Source organism: Gracilinanus agilis, chromosome 1 (genome assembly GCF_016433145.1).
Source record: "Gracilinanus agilis isolate LMUSP501 chromosome 1, AgileGrace, whole genome shotgun sequence".
Taxonomy (NCBI): Eukaryota; Metazoa; Chordata; class Mammalia; order Didelphimorphia; family Didelphidae; genus Gracilinanus; species Gracilinanus agilis.
The window spans coordinates 553,895,739-553,918,312 of NC_058130.1; the positions used below are offsets into that span (position 1 = coordinate 553,895,739).

Below are 22,574 nucleotides of genomic sequence, written 5' to 3' on the forward strand. Positions count from 1 at the left end.
CTCTCTCTCTCTCTCTCTCTCTCTCTCTCTCTCTCTCTCTCTCTCTCTCTCTCTTTCTCTCTCCCCTCCCCATTACATTTACTTATTTTTGTTTTTGTGATATCACAACATGACAGAAGCATAGAATGTTGGGCCTGGACTGTACCTCAGATTATCTAGTTGCCCCTCAAGATTCTAAGCTTTCCATTCCTCACATGATGTCATGCCTTTAATAATAAATATCTAATGAGTTTTCTGAGTTACTAGGCAGTAACTTTCTCAAGAACTTATTTATCTCTAGACTTCTTACATGAGAAATTGTCCATAAGATATGAACTGGAATCCCAGCCTTTCATGATGGCCAAGTTTAAGACCATTAATTCATTTCATAGTATCAGTAACTTACTGCTCAGCAGCAAAGATATTATGAGTTACCCAGAAGAGTCTGGACCAGCTTTGAACAAGAATTTCAGATGCATGATAGATGCTGACTCTCACTTTCAGTCCTCAGAGAAATTATTCTTCCTTTCCTGTTTCTGCCTTGTAATTTTTGCTTTCTACTAGTAATAGTCATCATGACAAATATTCAGTGCATAACACATTCCCTTGCACATAGTTGGTGATCAATATATATGACAATGATGATGATAAACATGATAATGACCTCCAGTCATTCTGTATTGGTTTCAAGTGTCATGCCAGTCTTGTTGAGCACAGATGCATCATAAATCATGGAAGGAAGGCAGTAAGCAGTAGGTTTCATTTAACATGGGAAATCATTGATGTTTGGTGAAATGACCTTAGTTTTTCTCTCTCTCTCCTCTCTTAGTTTTCAAGTCACTTGTTTATTTTTTTAATCCCATCTAAAATTGATTTTAAAAGATTAAAATAGATATGTTCTACCTCTTCTTGGGTACTCTTTGTATTGTAGGAAAAAAGAAATTAAATGCTTAAAATCAGTGTGTACACTGGTTTCATGAAAATTAAATGTTTTCCATTCATTTTTTGTTTCCTATGAAATTCAGGGAAAACTGGTTATTTTCACTGAAGAAATTGTTTTCAGAACAAGTATTCTTAGAATATAGCAGTTCTTCCTCACAGACTGATAACATTGTATTGTATTCAGTGACTTTGCAAATGAATAAATGCATATAGGACATTCTATTTAAAGGTTAATAAAGCTAAGTATTCTCTGATTTAATTGGAACTAAAAAGACTTTCTCTGAGGTGAATGTAGCAGGTTTTAAAAACATTTTATGGGTTAAAAATACAGAGAAAGATGTTATATTAAAATTCTACCTTGAATCCTGGATTTTTATCTGCTACAATTGGTTTACTGACTCACAGTTAAGAACAAAACTTTTAAACAATAATAATTATTATATATATTTGTACATACATGCATATGTATATGTGTCCATATATTATTTCTGATGCCCTTATAAATAAATATTTATGTGGAAACATTGATATAATAACTAAACAGTTCATATTTATTTAATTCATTCAAGGTTACAAAGTATTTCTTCACAACAAACATTCAGACTCATTTTATAAAGGAGAAAACTAAAACTTGGAGATCATGGGACTTGTCCACAATCATATAAGTAGTTCTTTTGATCAGTTATTTCAGAAATGTCTGACTCCTTGTGTCCCCATTTGGGTGTTATTTTGGCAAAAATACTGGATTGGTTTGCTGTTTTCTTCTCTAACTCATTTTACAGAGGAGGAAACTGAGGCAAATAGTTTTAAGTGACTTCTCCAGGATTCCACAGCTAGTAAGTGTCTGGGGCTAGATTTGAACTTGAGTCTTCCTTACTCCAGATTTGACTATTCAATATATTGCCTCCTGTCCCCCAAATAATTTATAGTTGTCAATAATAACTACCATTTATACCTTAAGTATAAATGTACTTTAATAAGTACTTTAAGGATCTTACAAACAATATCTCATTTGACCCTGGAAAACAATGCTGGAGGTCAGTGCTATTATTATTCCATTTTTAGAAATGAGGAAACTGATGAAGAAATGGTGAAGAGATTTGTCAAGGGTGGCACAAGCATCAAGGGCCTGAGGCTGGATTTGAATTCATGTCTTCCTGAATCCAAATCCAATACTTTATCCATTATGCCACCCAGCTGTAGTAAATATCTGAATTTGAACTGAGGTTTCTTGACTCTTAAGACCAACACTCTTTCCACTAGACTGCAGCTATATTGGTTGATGGCAGCAAAGGATATAGCCCATAGTATTTCTAGTTTTTGTTTCATTTATTTTAATAGACCTCTCTAGTCCATGAAGAGGGAGAAAAGAGAAACCTGATATCAGGAACCTTAGTTGTAATCTATGTTTTTTGATTATCAATGACAGAATCCAAAAATTACAACCAAATGTCTCTTACAGGTTCTGAAATTGAGTTTCTGAAAAAGCACTGTAGTTGTAATAGGAGGTAAAGTGTGAAGTTTCAGAGAAATGAGCTGTGAATTGAACCTGCAATGGAAATTGATCCTATCAGTCAGTTTCTGCCCTTATTCATGGAAAAAAAACAGAACTGAATGTAGAAGAAACCAGGATCGCTGATTAAATGGGATGCTAAAGTGCCAGGGGCTAGAAACAGGGCTTGCTGGTCCCTCAGGTCAGAGCTGCAACTGTCAGACTTCACTGCTTGAAACCCGGCTCAAGCTGGCAGAAAGAGAACAGAATGAAAGATGCTGCAGGCACCAGCGGGGGATTGGTAAGAGCTACCTGACTAAGCTTCAGGCATGACAGACATGGCAATCCTTCGGGAGGCCATCCTACTTTCTTATCATGAGTCAGTGGGCCTGGATTGTCCCAGCTGGCCTCATGATTCATGCCAATGGGGCTTATCATAATAGCCACAATAAGGGAGGCAGAAAATGTCAGAGTATCCCAAGGGTCTGAATGTGGCAAAATCTGTCTTAGAAATCAGGCCCTTAACTCTCTTTCCAATCTTAACAAATATCAGGAAAGGGAGGGGGATAGAAGGGAGGAAGAAGCAAAGGAAAGGGAGGGTTGCAAATATTCCACAATTAGTAACAGTTTGTTAGTCATAGGAATATAATTTATTACCCTATTATTTAACCTCAGGAGATTTATTATGTTGTGTATAAAATGTTGGTAATGGTGTACCAAGCCTGTTTTGATGATATTTGTCTTCCAAACTGGAAATGCAGTCTGAAAAGCAATCGGCATACTGAAATTACAGATATTTGGTTATGAAGTGATCTATTCTCACACTCATGCCCTTCAGGGTCCATGGAGATCATCTATATCACTTTCAAAAGCAAATGTCTCTATGGAATGCCCAATTCACACTTAAGGCACAGATAAGAATAGAACCAATAGAAATGATGAAGATAAAGGTACTATAAAATGCCAACTTAATATGTAATTGTCATTAATTCATTGCTAGATCAGAACTCAGTTTTATGGAATGGCAAAAAAATTGCAACCTTTGGGCACTTTGTTTTAGGAGGTGATGAAAGGAATGTCAGATTTTCACTGAGTTATTGTGCTTAAAATATAAATGTCTTGTGCTGATGAGTGGTATTTATCTCTCCACTGTGGAAAGAGAATTCAAGCTTCTAGTTTATTTTACAGTCACTGTGCTGTGGCTTATTCGCCATCTTCCTTTCTTATAGTTTTCTCCTTTGGCCAAAGGGGAGACAAACATGGTAAAACTGTACAGGGCAGTTTCTAGCTGAGAAAGATTTCTTCACCTTTTGCCATCATCCTCTTAAAGCACATTAAAATTAGGTGATGAAAGCTAAGGACAAGAGATTTGTAAATCAAAAAGTCAAATGCCTTCTTCTTCCCTCTTTGTTCATAACAACTTAGAGGCCTAAAGGTTTACCTAAAGGCAAGACCTTGTTTTGAATTTAATGAAAAGATTTATCTTCTCTATTTATAAGACTTTTTGTGAGTTTTTTTTTAGATTAAAAATCGAAGCCATTAAGAATAAAAGCTTGCTTGATTCTCAGACCAGAAGAAAAAAGTTTCTTCCTATTTGGATTCAGCAAAGCCTTCATTAAACTCCTTCTTCCTTCTTCTTCTTCTTCTTCTTCTTGTACTTCTTGTACTTCTTCTTGTTCTTCTTCTTGTTCTTCTTCTTCTTGTTCTTGTTCTTGTTCTTGTTCTTCTTGTTCTTGTTCTTGTTCTTCTTGTTCTTGTTCTTGTTCTTCTTTCCTCCTTCTTCCTTCTTCTTCTTCATTAAACTTTCTGCCTTCTGAATTTCAAATTCCTAAAATATGTACCAGAAAGAATTTCTAAATTTAAAAAAGTCCTGTTGCAATAACCATTGGAAGAGTAGTAGATTGAAGAAATGGGAAGAGGGGTAGGGTGGGAAAATCAGCAAAGATTAATATGTGGTTTTGTGTTTTTTTTTCCTTTCTGGGGCTGCCTTTGGTGTTCTTAGTTTGTTTTTGTTTGTTTATTTTTTACCTAGACAAAGGTAAAATAAGGCAGCTCTGTTTATTCAATGAAAGGCATGATATGTTTAAACCAATATCCAGAGAATTTAGTCACTTTATTAGAAAACAAAGATGATGGAAATCTTTGGAGAATGTTTAGAACATTCTCAGTGATGATATGTTGATTAATAAGCAAAAGGGAGAAGGAATGCATATTAATATATTTATTAGGAATCTCTAACTCATTAGAACTTTTCTAAATAATCAGTTATTGAAGCAGGAGATAAAATCAGACACTCTCTTTAATCTTATAAAAAAAGTTTCCAATCTACAAAAAAGCCCCAATATTCCTTGAAAATCTGATGATATTTTTTCCAATAGCAGTAATTTAAAAATACAAAGTAATTCTGCAATCATGAAGATTCCATGTAGATTATAGTTTTGGGAGGAATTTAATTTGATTTAGATTCCTTATCTCTCAGTTCCAAGGTAGAAATAGCATTTCCACCCTGATCTCTTGTACCTCTTATTTTTCTGAACTCCAAACTGCAGACATGGCCTTTTAAAATGTTAAAAAATTTAAGGCCTTCTTAAAAGTATATTTTCTTTTCCTGAAATAGGCAATATTGTGAAAATCTGTAGTATATGGTAACCAAGAATGCATTGCTTTTCTTGTTGTTGTTGTTGTACCTCTCCTATATATTTATGTATCAATTTGTATTGTAATTATTTGCATTTATATTGTCTCTTCAATTATTTTTTGATGCAAGGACTGTTTGTCTTATTTCTCTTTTTTATATTTTATGCATATCACAGTGCCTTTCACTGTGGAAATGTCTTTCCCTCAGTAAATGTTTGTCAAATGAATATTTGACAGTTAACGCCTGATCCAATAGAGAATTATTTGTATTGGGCTCCTCTACTACTACATTCTCTAGTGAAAATCACTTTAAGTGCACAAAACAAAAATTCATCCAATGTATTCTTCTACAATTCCTTTTGTACAGATCCCATGCGTGGACCCAGAAAACTCGAAGTAGTAGAGATCAAATCCCGGCAAATCACAATCCGTTGGGAACCATTTGGCTACAATGTCACTCGCTGCCATAGTTATAACCTCACTGTCCATTACTGTTACCAAGTGGGAGGACAGGAGCAAGTTCGAGAAGAAGTAAGCTGGGACACAGATAATTCACATCCCCAGCACACAATCACTAACCTGTCTCCATACACCAATGTCAGTGTGAAACTCATCCTCATGAATCCAGAGGGACGAAAAGAAAGCCAGGAGCTTATTGTACAGACAGATGAAGACCGTGAGTACTTTAAAATAACATTTTTCAGTGACACTTTAAAAAAATTACTTTCTTTTAAAAGTATATTGGTTGAATATATTGGCTGAAAAAGAAAAAAAAATCCAGACTTCAATAAATTATGTTTACACTGAATCTCTTTGTGTACTTTGATCATTGGGGAAATAGGGACTACATATATGATATCATTGGTATAAGACAATGGTATCAAACTTACAAAAAGGAGGGCCTTTGAACTGTATATAAAGATCCCTATGGGCTACATATTGATGTAGAAAACCCCATATTAACATAATCTATCTTATATTTCAGTTTTACCTATTTTGTTAAATGTTCTACAATTATATTTTGAACTGCTTCCATCATGGGAGACAGAATCTCTGTCCATTTGTTTGAGACTTCTGATCTAGGGAACTCCAAGATAAGGAGACCATCTCTACTCATGTAGGTCATCTCCTCTGCAACTTGAGAGTCTGTTGCCTAAAACACTAAGACAGTGTTTGTCTAGGGTTACATGATCAGGGTGTACCCAAGACCCTGATCTTCTGATTCTTCATGACTCCATACTGAAGTGGTCTGCTGTTGTCTTCTCCAGCTCATTTTACAAATGAGGAAACTGAAGCAAATACTTGCCCAATGTCACACAACTAGTAAGTGTCTGAGGCCAGACTTGAATTTAAGAAGATGAATCTTCCTGATTCCAAGCCCACTGCTCTATCCACTGCACAGCCTAGCTGCCTATCAACTATAAAAGTTGTCTATTTACCACATATCTACTCTATTGTACTACCTTTCCATAATCATGGTATTACATAGACTTATAAGATCTGTAGTTATTTTTCTTCTTGTTTCCAATCACTCAGATACTATTTATTAATCACATACTATGTGCCAGGCAATGTGCTAAGTATTTGTAATATTAACTTACCTTTTTTGGATATGTTGAGATTTAGAAAACCTCTCAAGAGGCATCATGGCTTCATCCAGGCAACAGCCATAAAGTAATAAATCCCTGATTTTGAATCCTATCTATGACACTAAAATTTGGAGGGAATGATATGGACTAAATTTCTTAGCAAAGCTTTCTAACTCACCAATCCCATTTTCCCAGTGAGGACGTGAGTCTGTTATGTGATAAATCATAAATGGCAGCGCTATAATCTGAACCCCAATCTTATGATTCCAATTTAAGTGCACTTTTCACTTTACTCTACAATCTTTCAAATGATCTGATACAGTGGAATGGGTACTATTTGGAGTCGGAGAACTAGGATTCAAATCTAAGCTCTGCTGGATAGTAAATAGCCCACATAACTTTGAACAATTCACTTAAACTTTATGGGCCTGATTCCTCATCTATAAAATGAAAGCATTTTCCAGGTGACCTGTGAAGTCCCATAAAATTGTAAATCTGTGATCCAGTGATACAGTGAAGCATGAAGAGCAAAGCAAAACAAAACCCAATTAAAAAATTCTAGACATTTAAAAAATAGATAGCCAGTTTTATAAAATCTATCTAAAAGCATGGCATAATGAATGCTCTTGAACTTGGAGCCAAGAGGAACCTGAGCTTGATTCTTGCTTTTAACATTTGCTAGCAGGATGACCCTAGGTGAGTCATTTAATTAGCCTTTTCTGATATGTTTTCTTTTCTCTAATTGGTGATATATAATAATACTGCCCTCACAGGATTGTTTAAAGATAAGAGAGGATAGGGTATATAAACTATATCATGAATATAAAGCCACTATATGGGTCAATTTTACAATATTGTTTCAATAAGTGAAACATAACTTGGAGGTCATTAAATTCTAAGAAAGAGCCATCCAGACACTTGACTTTCATCTAAGCCAATTTGTTCAGAGCTTTCATCCATTCCCTAACTTCTTCCCGAAAGAAATACCCATTTTACTAAAATATCAAAATTCTTCCTACGATGTTATATGGCTGTAAATAGTGGCATACCACAGTCTCCAGAGAATAAAAATTAGGGGGCACTCAGTGGTCCATGGAGAAACATAGCTTTTATACATACCATGTTTATCAGCAAAAAATTATGGTCAAGAGGAGACACAAAATATATTCTCAACAAGATATATTACTGGAAAAGGAGAGAAACTGTTTATGTAACAAGAGTAAGAGGGAGAAAAAGTAGAGTGGCCTGTGTTCTACAGGAGTATATCATGTACTATTAAAAGCCCTAGAGATAGACCTGTAGCTTATTGGGTAAAAGATTTATGGGAGGTTTCTGATAAAAGTTACCCAGGGTAAGAGTGGTTGGGTTACAGTGAGTAACTTTGAAAGAAAGTTCCCGCTATATCACAGATCATATGAAATGACTTGAAGATAGTAAAATATGATATGATCTTATTTAAATATATAAGTGCATGTTTATATGTACATATATAAATACACATAAAAATATATAGTATACAAACCAATAATTCATTTTTCCATAAGAGTTTCTGATTGTAATGCTATTCTGACTCATTAATGATTACATTTTTAAGTTTTTTAGGAAAATAAATAAATAAATGTTTATGGTTTAAAATAATAATACATTGTTTTCTTATAATAAACCAACAAACTGCATACACTATGTTTGACATGTGGCAGATTCAGAGGAACCTATGACTTCTGATCTGACTTAAAGAGCTAATAGCTATTGGAGGGATAGAAAATTGATATCTAAGAAGCCTTAAAAAAAACCTGGACCTACAATTTCATCCTGATAAATAACTCCTCATAAGGATTTTCCTTAAATTATAATGCTGATTCATACTTCCCTGAAACTTTCAATTTTAGAGAGTTGCATACAACTCTAAGAAGTCATATGGCTTTCCTGGGTTTATACATCTAATATGTATCAGAGGCAGCATTTAAACTCAGCTCTTCCAAATTCTAAATCCAATTTCTCTATTCACAATGCTCTACTGACTCTCATATGAAATCATTAGGGGAATAAAAAGGTGTTAAACTATATTCTAAAGACTTCAAGAGCATTAAGAGTTTTGTGTGGGTTGGAGTAGTTAGCAAAAGCTTGACAAAAAAGGAAAAATTTGATGAAGGCTTTGAAACATTGTTAGGATTTAGACAGAAAAAGAAGGAGGAGAGGGAGGACGTAGCTGGATGAGAAAAGAATAGGATAAATAAGATATGGAGGAAGAATAGACATGAAAATCTAAGCACAGATTGTAGATCTACTTCTCTTCATTAAAGGCTACATTTTGGGAAACACAGGAACATAAAGTTGGAAAGTTGGGACGGGATTAAATTATGGAAAAACTTGAAATTCAGAATTTTAGATTTTATGAGAAATATAATGGGGTGTCATTGTAGGTTATTGAGCAGGGGGAAGCATGATGAAACATGTGGTCTCTAGTTTATCCTGGCAATTAGAAGTAAATTGTATTTGAGGGAGGAGTGACTAATAATGAAGAAAGATTGGAGATTGTTGCAGTAATTGAGATATAACATTCAGAGGCATGGCCACTGGCAATAAAAATAGAAAGGAAATAATGAATCCAAGAGACATTTGCTTTTTCTAGTATTTTTCGTTGTTTGCCAGATTTGCTGATCTACCCTTTCTCTTTTATCAATGTAAACCTTTAGAAATAGAAAATTTCCCCTATGTACTACTTTGACTGCATCCCCTAAATTTAGTTGAGTTGTCTCATTTTTATCATTACCTTAAATGAAATCATTGATTGTTTCTATGAGTTGTTCTTTGAACCATTCATTCTATAGGTTGTTATTTATTTTCCAATTAATTTTAATGTTTAAAAGGCCTTAATTCCATGCAATTTTATTGCATTGTAGTCAGAAAAAAAGACTGATTTAATATTTCCATTTTTCTGCATTTATTTGTGAAATTTTTATGCTCTAAGATATGGTCAGTGTTTTTGAAGATGCCATGCACAGCTAAGAAATAGGCATAATCCTCTTTGTTCCTATTCAGTATTCTCCAGAGGTTTGGCATATCTCTTTTAAAATTTTATTCATCTCCTTAATTTCTTATTTATCCAAGACATTTGGACTGTTTAAATAGAGAAGAGAAAAGAAGACAGAAAAATCAAAAGTTTATACCCCAAGAGATTAGATGAATATGACAACACCAATAGAAATAATTTAGTTAGAAATCAGAATTAAGATTATATACACATACATATTTGGAAAATTGAACTTGGATATTCCTCATTTTGAGTCTGATTCTATATTCATTATGTCTCCTAAATCCCTTTGTAGACTGTTTCAGAAGTCTTTGTATAGTTTTGAACTATTAAAATTTTAAACTGCACTTATTCTTTTGGACTTTCCTATATATTTTGTGTCCATTTATTATACAGTTTGGATATCTCTATATTCATTTTGTGTGTATATATGTATACATACGTACCTGCAGATACATCTATGGATGTATATGCTTGTGTATGATATTCTATGAATATAATTTACACTATAAAGATTATATATACAATATTTTCACAGTAATAGGCCAGAAAGCTAAAGCATTGATGGTAACAAGCAATAGATAATCCAAAAATCACTTTATTTGCAATGAAGTGTATTTGAAGCAACAGAAGGCTACAGGATCAAGGCAACTAAGCCATACATAAGAATCCATGTAGTCACATATAAAATTAGAATTAATATTTCCCCATTACACTTTAATTCACATCTTTGAATCATATATTCTTTGAAATATTTCATGTTTTACAATTTTATATTGAGAAAACTTTAATAGGACTTTGATTTTATCCTATAACCTAGCACCTGTTGAAGCTCTCCTTCTAAGACCCCCTATTCAAGAAGCTCCAGTGTCTCCCTTTTTCCTTTAGATAAAAATCTTGTGTTGGTCACTTATGAGTCTTTAAAATAAGTTTAAAATCTATTTTCCAGGTTTTATTGTGCATTGATGTCCTTTACAAATTTTGTATTCCAGCCAACTTGGACTACTAACAGTTCTCCATGTATAGCATCTTCATATTTTCATTTAAGCTGTCTGCTATCTGCATTGCCCTTCTTCACTTCCATTGTTTAGAATCCTTAGCTTTATTTAGGTCAAATTTCACTTTTTACCTCCTGTACAAAGTTTTTTCTGACACAATCCGTCCCCCTAATTGTTATCCTAGTTTACTTTAAGTATATTATATATTTATCTTTGTTTATGTTGTTTTCCCCCTGTAATATATACTTCTTTTGAAAACAAGGAGTCTTCCTTGTCCTCTGTATCTCCAAAGCACAATACAGTTCCTGACACATGTTTGTCAATAAATGTTTCTTAGAATGAATTTCACTTTTCTATTCAGTGTAATAATACTTTAATACTTGAAGGATCTCTAACATTTGGAGCATCAATACTCTTTCAAGAACACAATTTTTGGCCCTATTTTTTCTAGATAGTTTTTCCAAGTTGCTATGGCCAAAAAAATTGTCATTCTCTTTCCAACATGGCGATAAACCTCTCTAAATCTAGCTAGATTATTCTTTTTATTGAATAAAGATGTACATGTTAATTATCACTGAGTCTAAACTCTTTCTAAAAAAGTCTTTCTAACATTATGGGATGTGCCATAGCTTTTATTCTCATGGCATAGTCTTAAAAGTTCCTACCATGCCATAATGAGGTTATCAGAGAAATACTTTTTATATGATGTTATACAATCTGTTAATGAGACAAATTATATAATGCATTTAAAAGCCAACAATAAAATTATTTTTAGATTAGCTGATATTCAAGGTGATCATTGCCCCATTTCACCTGTTCTTGGCTATGCATATCAAGAAATATTTATGAAATATTTATTGTATTCAGACATCGTATTAAGTGCTAGAGACACAAAGAAAGTCAAAAGACATTCTCTGCTTTCAAGGAGTACATAGTCTAATTCAGGTAACACCGTGTCAACAACTATGTATAAACAATCTTTAGATAGGATGAATTGGAAATAATAAGCAGAGGGAAGACTGATTGGGAAACCTTTCATGTAGAAAGTATGATTTCATCTGGGTCTTGAAGAAAGTCAAGTAAGTGAGGGCAAGAATGAAGAAGCGTATATATGTTTCTATACTACAGATGTATATCTGGGAATAATATACACTTAAGAAAAAATAATAATAGCAATAATAATGCACATTTATCAAGAACAATAAAATGTACAAAGAACTTTACATGCCTTCTTATTATACCACAGAACAATCCTATGAGGAACATTCTATGGGTATTACTGTCTTCATTTTCTAGGTTAGGAAAGTGAGGCCCAGTTAGTTTTAAATGATTTTCCAAAAGTGTCTACATTAAGTGTTGTAGACAAGACTAGCTCTGAATTCTGATCCAGAATTATTTTCTCTATTTCCTATTACCTTTCCATATATATATATATATACATATGTATGTATGTATATATGTAATATATATAATATATCCATATATCCATTATTTGATTATTGATTTTAATAGCATTTCATGTTGAGAAATGTATTTAATGAGACAGCTTTTCATTATCACCATTTCTTCTTTCTACAACATAGTAGATCCTTGCTACTAATTGGTGATTAAACAAATCTATGAATGAGATTGTGGTTGTACTAAATGTGGTTTTTGTATTATGAATAAAGAGGCTTAAAAATTCCCGGGATCAAGTGAGAAGACATTGAGTAAAGACCTAAACTTTTTTGAGGCCATTAACCTTTTATCTGAAGAATTATTACTTTCCATCATTTAATGTCATATCAATTAAATTTGGTTAATTTGGGCCAGCTAGGTGGTTCAGTGGATAGAGAACCAGTCATAGAGTTTTGTGTTCAAATCTGGCCTCAGACACTACTTCCTAGATATATGTCCTTGGGCAAGTTACTTCATCCCAGTTGTCTAGCTTATTACTCTTCTGCCTTGGAACTAATACTTAGCATTAATTCTAAGACCAAAGTTAAGGGTTTAAAAGAGAAACACTTTAATAGTACTTCAAGCAGCACAGGGAACAAGACACAGGGAAAAGAACACTGAAATTAATGTGAGAATACTTGGTTAAAATACCAGCTTTGCCACTATCTACTTGGGTGACTGTGAGTGATTTTCTGGACCTCAGTTTCCTTATGTGTTAAAAAATGGAGGATGTAAGATTAGATGAAATCTTGTGATTCCTTATAGCTTTAAATTCATAACTGTTCCAAAGTTTTATTTTCCTTTAACAAATGGATAACATGATGTGAATGTTTATTGAATGCCAATATTTTCTCTTACTTTAAGGAAGAAACGACTCAATATTATTTTCTTTGTTTCTCTCCAAAGGAAAATCCTTCTAGCCAAGGGGAGGTAGTGGGGAATGGGGAGAGAATTAAAGGAAAAATTCTATCTGCTTTTGAAGGTCTCTATGGGAGAGTTATTCTATCCATAGACTATCAAATATTGTGCCTCTTTGAGAAATTAAAAACTAACTGATATTCATTTGACCAAAACTATACTTTTTTTTGCTTTGTTTTTGTTGTTAGTTCCAAGTTCTGTTCCCATTGAATCTATCCAAGGAAGTACTTTCGAGGAGAAGATATTTCTTCAGTGGAGAGAGCCAGCTCAGACATATGGTGTGATCACATTCTATGAGGTAGAGAACACATACATTTGATTATAATTCCAGTTCATTTTGACAGATATTTGCCTAATGCCTAATAATTGCAATTTAAAGAATCACATCCAATACCAATAAATGCACTCAATGAGGACAATACTGCTATGACAAAGACTTAAGAAGTCATTTAAGAAGATTTTTTTTACATTTAAGTACAGAGATACAGTAGATATAAGTTACCAATCTATGACATATATTTTTGAATGAATATTAGTTACTGTATGTTAAATAGGTAAACTTTTTTAAATGATCTATTAAAAATGAATTTTCTAATTTTTTAGAATCTAAACATTTAGAAAATAGATCTTGATGCTGTTTGAACATAATATTTTGTTTTACTGAATTGTAGATAATACAGAGATTTAAAAGTCAATAAAATTCACATGGGGAAGTGGCAATAGAATAATGACTATTGGTTTTCAGGAATTAGCAACTCTCTTTAGACTTCTGTGACACAGTTATATCTAGTGATGTATGTCAGATAGTTGAATGATAGTATAGAAGATTTTGATGAATTGTTCAAGAAAAAATAGAAATAGCAGTGGTGACAGTCATCACCACATTTGTATGAGAATCATTTCACTAAGCCTATTGTAATAGAAACAAGCAGGTAGATTTTTTTAAGCTAGCATTTATTTGAATGCAAATTCAACAAAATTATATGTTGTTAGGTTTCTGGGAATTGCTGCTGCTTCTCATCTGGAACCTCTGCTTGAATACCTTTCAGAAAAACTGACAAAAGACTGAACAGATTAAGCTGTCAGACAGTAATCACTGTTCACCCCTCATATCTGACCCAACTAGCCTTACATTTATGTTTCTGTAAATCTTCAGGAACTTGGTATTGAAATGCAAAAAGAAATAAAGAAAGAAAGAAAGAAAAATTAATTGAAAGCTAAAAGAATTTCAATGAAGGGAGAAAAAAAGCTGATTTCAGTGCTGAGCTATTGATGTTGTTCAATGGCTGTCTTATTGTAAAGTGGAAAAAATATTAAGAAGATGCATGACTTGTCCCTTGTTTCATAATTACTTGACAACTGACTATTTGATCACAATTTTTAGAGTTTGCCATTTTAATCTCATATTTTGAAGCTTCACTTGTATGAAAATTAGGTGGAGAAACAATTATATTTTATAGAAACTGTATATGATATCAGTCTTGGAAGTATAGCTTAAAAGATGAGAGAAGAGGTCAGTTGCCACAGAAGATACATATGACTATCTAGAACAAAGGAAATGAGAGCCAGGATCTCTCCATCTATTGCCACAGAAACACATATTTCTCGATGTTGAACAATTAAGAACTTAAACATTAAGAACAGAAAACCCAACAGAAGAACCCATTAATCTCTTGGAGTTTAGCAGACAGGATCTCCCAGGTGAACACTAATCTAAACTGCTAGTACAATGGGGTTATATGAATGTGTCATAAATCAGGCTTTTTGAAAAATAAAAGTATATGCATATTTGCAGCGGATCAATTCACTTTACATTGTACCAAGGTGGGGAGAAGCTTGGAACTTTTTTGAGTTGATTTTAATTCATGATCATAATAATACCTTACATGTGTATAGTTCAAAAAGTATGTAATCAGAATAATACCATGCATCTTCAATTTACAAAATATCTTTACATTTTTTGTCTTATTTGATCTTCCCAAGACCTCTCAGATGTCTCTAGGGCTTATAAAATTAGCCGTATTTTACTGAGAAGGAAAAAGACATTTAAATGATATAACTTGCCTATGGTAACTCATCAAATAATTGATGGAAATGACACTGAAAACTAGGTCTTCTGGCTTTCAGATTTTTTTCTCTTAACTGGCAGAAAATAATGTAACTAATGATTTCTTTAAAGTATGTCTTACATACCTGGAAACTAAACCTGGTTAATGTAGAAGTTCTGGTATTCAGAATATAGGAAACCATATGAATGGAAAAATGGAGACATGATGTAAAAGACAAATTCTAGTATATGGATAATAAAGAAAAAAATAAGTTCAATTATAAAGAAAACCAAAAATCTATTTTTAAATAAGAAGTGGAATTTGATGACTAATGTTGATATAAAGATGAAAATAAAGAAGTATCAGGATAAGAGAAGAGCTAATGTAATCAAAAAAGAAAATATTGAAAGATGATCTATTAAATGTAGCTAAAGAAGAAAAAATAGTAGGAAATGTTTGTAAGTTGAAAGAATAGAGGATGATTCTTATTCTATACACAAATATTTTCAGACTTCCTTGGTTCTTGGCCAATGAGGTAATGACAGTGATAAAAATAGACCAAAATATCTGCTGTCCTATTTGCTTCAAGTTAAATCAACAAGCATTTATTAAGTACGTTTTAGGTGACAGGCACCATGCTAAGTTCCCTGTTACTCACTGTTCATCTGTTGTCAAGAAGGACTGGGTTTGACTAAGTTGATTTGAATATAGGCATTCATTCAGCTGGTCTCCATGAAGGACAGTTAGTTTCACTTTTCTCTTCAGCTAGCTATCTTACAGTTCCTTTGACTAGGGTAAATTTGCCCCCATAGTTGGACGGACTTCAAAATATATGCTTCTCCTTGGTCTCAGAAGTAACCATCTTCTCTGAAAAATTTCCAGCAATATCCTCCCTTCTCTCTTCTGCTCTGGCCACCTTTGTACAAACTCAAAGTCAAGAGTCAACTCTGGAATATAACTTTTCTCAACAAAATTCTTTAAAAAAATTAATTCATTAAACATTTGTTATGGGCGTTTTAAGTACCATAGTGAATAAAGATAAGCTATGTCCCTTGATTTCAATACTTATATTCTAGTTAGAGAAAATAATATAAATCTGTGAAAAAACAGAAATAGGAAGATATAATAGCAAGAGTTCTAGACTTAGAATAAGAGGATCTAGGTTCAAATGCCAACTCTGCAACTTACTACCTGGATGACTTTGGAGAAAGCATGTTAACTTCTTTGGGCTTATTTAAATGGGAATTTAATACAATAAAAGAGAGCTCACATGCCACATAATTGCGAGGTAAATAATAATTACAATAGGATTTCAAAGAAGGGTTATCATTTCAGGGTAGGATAGTCTGACAAAAGTTTACAGAAGAGTTAATATAAAAGAATATGTATAAAAGTATAAAAGAATGGATATATAAAAAAAGATGGAGGGAAGGAATTCTAAGGGAGTAGACTCACAATGGTGGGAAAAAAAACTATAGAGAAAGTATGATACCAGTCCTATGGAAAATAAATAAAACAGCTTGACTGTAATGGAATTCTTATAGGGCAGTAATGAAACAAGGTTGGAGAAGATGCAAAGAAACCTAATTAATTGAACTTCACATACCAGGATGCAAAATTAGGCAATATAAGTAATGAGACAATGATGATTTTTGTGTAAGGGAATGCAGGATTGAGTGGAGATGTGAGAGGCTAAAGATAATGATACCAGCTGGAATACTATTACAACCACAGTAAGTAATCCAAGAATGAAGGAGTAAGAACCTGAACTAGATTAATAGTGAAAAGTGAGAGGGAAGATTCTGGAATGAAAGAATCTGGACAGGAAGAGTCAACAGGGCTTGGTTTCTGAATATTAATTCAGAGAATGAGAGGAGAAGAGTCAATGATGACTCAAGTTGTAGGCCTACAAAAGTGAGAAAATGCTGCTACCATAAACAAAAACAGGCAAACCAAAAGAAACTGTGTCCAGGTTGAGAGTTGAGTTCAGTTTTAGACAATACAATTTCAACATATTGGCTGGAATTCAATGTGGTTTAATTAGAAAAGGAAAAGTAGGGGTAGGGGACAGAGAGAAAGAAAGAGTCAGAACTTGTAGATTTTGGAGTCTTCTACATTTCGGTTTATTCAACAATCAATAAATATGTATTTAACATGTATTGTGCATCAAGCACTTTAATAGATTCTGGAGGAAAAAAAAAGTTAAATAATCCCTTCCTTCAATGGAGTTTTTTTTTTTAAACCCTTGTACTTCGGTGTATTGTCTCATAGGTGGAAGATTGGTAAGGGTGGGCCTTCAATGGAGTTTTAACATTTTATTGAGGAAGACACATATATAAGTATATAAATAATAAATATAAGTTCTTAAATATAAGATAGTGAAAGAGGATATTAGCAATGGGAAGAATAATCTTGAGTGTTGTCCTGAAGAAAGGGTGGAATTTTATGAAGTGGACAAGAAGAGGCAAGTCATTCCTGCCTTTCTGGAATGTATCTGGGCCACTGGGAAGCCCAAAGTTGGGAGAGAAATTATCATATGTGGCGAAGAAAGAGAAAGCCAGTCAGCTAGACAATAGAGTGTGAGTTAGTTTTGTAAAATGAGATTCGAAAGACATGTAGGGGGCCAAGTTATAAAAGGCTTTAAAGGCCAAACAAAGGAGTTTATATTTTATCCTAAAGGCAATAGAGAGCCATTGAAATTATTGAGCAGAGGACTAACAGAATCAGATATGTGCTGAAGGCAAAACTTTTGACAGCTGTGTAGCAGATGGATTTGGATAGAGACCTGAGTTAGGAAGACAAATTAAGACTCACTGCAGTAGTCCAAGTAAGAAGTGATGTGGGCTGCAACAAAGGTGGTAGCTATGGGAGTAGAGAAAGGGGTTGGATGCAAGAGATGTAAAAGAGGTTGGAATGGCAAGATTTCTCAGCTATTTTGAGAAATATTAAGAGTGAGAATGACTTCAAGGTAGGGAACCTGAATGACTTGGACTTGGAGAATGATAATGTCTTCCACTGTAATAGGGAAATTAGGAAGAAAAGAAGAGTTGAAAGGAAGATAATGAGTTCAGGGAAGCTATAGAAGAAGGGTATTCTATACCTCAATGGGAATAAGCAAGTTGGGTGGAAGAGAATAGAGGCAGAAGTCACCAAGGTCATGAAAATGAATGAAATTGAAAAGAGCAAAGGTCCTAGGACTAAGCCTTTGTTAGGGGCCTTATTTAATGGGCAGAAAAGGATAAAATAGTGGAAATAAAAGTGAAACTATTATAGATACAGAAAGAAAAATAGGACTTAGTGATGTCATGGAAACCAAGAGAAGAAAGGTGATCCAACATTCTCTTAAATATTGCAGATATCAAGTACACCAGAGGAAAGATTTAACACCTAGAAAATCATGGTTGACTTTCTAAAATATAATATGAATAGAGTTATGGGTATTGGAAATCAGATCAGAAGTAGTTAAAGTGAGTTAGTGGAGTTGATTTTTACAGACTACTAGTTCAAGAAGTTTGATGGTGAAAGGAAGGGGAAAATGTTAGATAGTTGGTGACAGTATGCTCTAAGATTTTTTTTTAAGGTTGACTATAGTCTAGAGCTAGGTTAGAACCTCAGGTACCTACCTTAATCTAAATCTATATCTCCTGGGTAATCCTGTTGTCTATGGATAGAGATCTAGACAATAGTCTATCATGTCATCTTTTTTTTTTCCAGGTCAATTTAAGGGTGTAACAAAGAATACTTTGTGAGTAAAATCCATTAAAGGGTTAATATCCTGAATATTCTACCAATCTGATCATGTCAAGTATGCTTGTGATTAAAGTATACAGCAAACATTTTCTTGCTAAAGCTTAGCTGATTCGATCTAAATATTCTTTCAGAGGTCTTCTTAATTATAATGATATGGTATAAACATAAGAAAAAAAGAATGTCAATTATCACTTTGTATAATAACAGTGTTAGTGTTCATGTACATAAATTACAAGTGAGTCTACCAATTTAAGAGCAAAAAAAGGTGGTTGGTTTTGCAATTTAAAACTTTTGAATGGGTTCCTAATTTAGAAATTATGTCATTAAAAGCCAGTGGAAGTCAGCAATCACCACTGAAAGTGCCTGCTTTGGAACGTGTGATGAACTCAATTTGGAGATTTCAGTATTTAAAAAAAGAGTAGCATATGGCAGGACAATATTTAAAGACTCCCATCTTTTCTTCACACGTCAATTTTTCAAAAGATTTGTTTCATCACTGTAGATATTCTCTCCACTCCCATCTATCAGATGTCTGAGGAGAGATTTGAACTCACATCTCCTGATTCCAAGTTCAGTGACTTACATATAAAGCCTTTTAATTCACATCACAGCACTTCTTCATGACATGAATTTTCAAAGCAAAAAATAAGTCAAAATCTGGTGACCAACCTTTCAGTGATGAGCTAGGAAAATCCTCAGATAAAAGAACAAGGACCCATAGTCAAGAGTCTCTCTAGTTCATCAGAACCTCTAGATGGCATTTCACCCAGGGTCACTTCCATACACCAGAGTAGAACTAATAGAGCCTTTTCTTTGTGTCTATACATTTGGCTGAGTTCACATTTCAGTCAAAAGTTGAAACTATATTCATGATTGATACCAGCAATTGCCAAAGAGAATTAGCCATTCCATTTCAAGTACAAATGCTGTGGCTTATTTTGTGGCAGAACATATAAGACCACTTTTGCCAGCAACAGAAGACCATTTCCTGTGGCACAGAACTTAATCATAGCCACATTCACATTGATTAGAAATGAAATTGCAACCATATCAGTCCTTTTCTTATGTGTTTAATTGTATTTTTTGTTCAAACAGTAGCATTATTTAGACATTTTGAAGGCAAACAGCTACAAGGTATTAGTTTAAGCCTGAACCCATCCTTTAATGTCATAATCTATCTGGGCCCAAGTTCCTCTCTCCATAAAAGTAATAACTCATAACTGTCTTGGCTGAGTTCCTATGTCCCTTCATTGGATTCAGGATTTGAAGAGTCTAAGGGAGTAGGATAGCTTCTCGTAAAATGTCTGACAGTGCATACATCAGAAGGGTTTATTGGATAAAGATGCAATCTTTGTCCATCTGCTCAAGATGTTTTATCTCATTCTTATTCTTTTGCAGATCACCTATAAGGCAGTCAGTTCCTTTGACCCAGAAATAGATTTATCCAATCAAAGTGGAAGAGTTTCAAAGCTGGGAAATGAAACTCATTTCCTTTTTTTTGGACTGTATCCGGGCACCACATACTCCTTTACTATCCGAGCAAGCACAGCCAAGGGCTTTGGACCTCCAGCAACAAATCAATTTACCACAAAAATATCAGGTATTGTTGAAAGTGAATAACTGTGTCCTTCCTCAGAAGCAGTATCATTCTTTAGAAGCTAGGTAAACAGCCTTCTTTCAGAGCACAGGCCAGACAATGACATTTTGAAATGTTTGGAATTTTTGGATGTCCAATAGTCAGATTGGTGGGGCTCTTGAGATTACCCTTTCAAAATCGTATAACTCATAATTTATGGAAGCACATGAATGAAGAGCATGCAACAATGCTTGCTGCTGTTTCAGCACTTGGTGTTAAAGTTTTGGAAGTGATACAGAGGGTTCTGTTCAGTGTTCACTCATCCCTTACACAATTCTGAATTAACACAGAGAAAGTGCTGGAAAATTTCAGTAAAAAGCCATGGGCAATTGAGAACTCAGCAGAAATGCCTTTCTAGTATGTGGATGGAGTTTGCTTATAGAGAATAACAACCTACCAGGGTAATTCCTTTTCTAACCAACACACACAGGATGAAGGATGAAGACTGACAGCTTTTTGACATTACTTCTAACTTCTTAGCTCTGAAAATTCAATTGAAACTCCCTTCAGTGGAAAGACATTTTAAATATGTTTACAGAGATGTATAACTATGTGGGAAGTCTTTTTGTGCTGATGTTTTTCATTAGTATTTGGGGAATTAAGTCGGGCATCTGCTGTGAGATACATAGCAGAATGGAGTATATTTCTCCAAAGAAATCTTGAAAATTTTAAAAACTTTTAGGCAGTTGGGTTCCTATTTCTAATTTTAGAGGGAAACCAAAATCAGATGATACCACATTTTTAGTTTGCATAATGTTTTTAGTTTGATTCTTGCTCATCATTTCTGGTTTTATTCAACTTTTTTGATAGATAATTGATACTGAGGAACACTGCCAATTTTCCAGAAGGTTTTAGGTGAGGGTGAAGTTGAAGGGTTTTTTTTTTTTTTATCACTTGTCACTCAAAGGGTAAATTGATAGTGTACAGGCTGAAAAAGTAGGTTCTGAATCTGAATTAAAATGTGATTGCAAATTTAACATAAAGTGATTAGGACAGAGCTATGGGAAAAGAATAAGAATTAAATAAGGTAAGGAGAACTTAAAGAATATGGCTTTCACCATCGAACTCTTAGCAACACCACTAAAGAATGTAATAGAATTAAGAAATAGCCATAGCTTTTCTAGATAAGACACGAGATTTTGAATTAACTGTTTTAAAGTAATGGTTCCAAAATTGATCAAAATTCAAGAAGCAATTGATTAATACTTACCATGTGCCAAGCACCATGCTAGGTACCAGGCTATAAAACTCAAAAAGAAACATCCTCTATTCTCAAGGAGTTTACATTCTACTGATCCTTTTCACTAGGTGCTTCATTCTATGAGTCTTTTCTCCAGGCCTCTTTAATCAAAATTTTGACAGAAAGAGCTCACATGAAAGTAGCAGTCTCCTTTTTAGAGAAAAAAGATTGGAAAGAACTTTAACTCTTTGAAGACCTTTTGTTTTCCCACCTATGCTCATAATAGGACTAAAAGCTTTCCCGGAAGGTCCCTGGTAAGGAACTTGGGAAGAGGAAACATTAACGTTCCTAATTAATAACCTTAGTAGCTCAAATTTAGCAACACTTTCCAAACATCCTAAGGAATACATGGGCATCTGAACCCAGAGGAGGAATATTATTTATAGCAAAAGTATACTGAAATTCTCATTTTCTTAGCTTATCACATTTTTTCAAATTAATTTATTTATTTAGAATATTTTTCCATGGTTACATGATTCATATACTTTCCCTCCCCTCCTACCTCCCCTCTCCCAGAGTCGATGAGAAATTCCACTGGGTTTTGTGTGTATCATTGTTAAAAACCTATTTCCTTGTTATTAATATTTGCAATAGAGTGATCATTTAGAGTCAAAATCCCCAATCATATACACATTGAACCATGTGATCAATCATATCATTTTCTTCTGCGTTTCTAATCCCACACTTCTTTATCTGGGTGTGGATAGTGTTCTTTCTCATAAGTCCCTCAGAATTGTCCTGGATCATTCATTGCTGCTAGTAGAGAAGTCCATTGCATTCAATTGTGCCACAATGTGTCAGTCTCTGAGCTTAGCACATTTTTAAAACTGCCCTTGGAAAATATATATATTTATATATATATATATATATGTAT

General features: G+C 33.7%; 1 protein-coding gene across 1 annotated transcript in view; it reads left to right on the top strand.

Annotated features, from left to right (window-relative positions):
* Positions 1–22,574, top strand: part of PTPRM (protein tyrosine phosphatase receptor type M) — a 1,055,867-nt gene that overhangs the window by 573,118 nt on the left and 460,175 nt on the right. Inside the window, exons 8-10 of the mRNA XM_044666801.1 lie at positions 5,418–5,726; positions 13,215–13,324; positions 20,223–20,424. Coding sequence (XP_044522736.1) covers positions 5,418–5,726; positions 13,215–13,324; positions 20,223–20,424 — 621 coding nt within the window. The remainder of the gene's footprint in view (positions 1–5,417; positions 5,727–13,214; positions 13,325–20,222; positions 20,425–22,574) is intronic.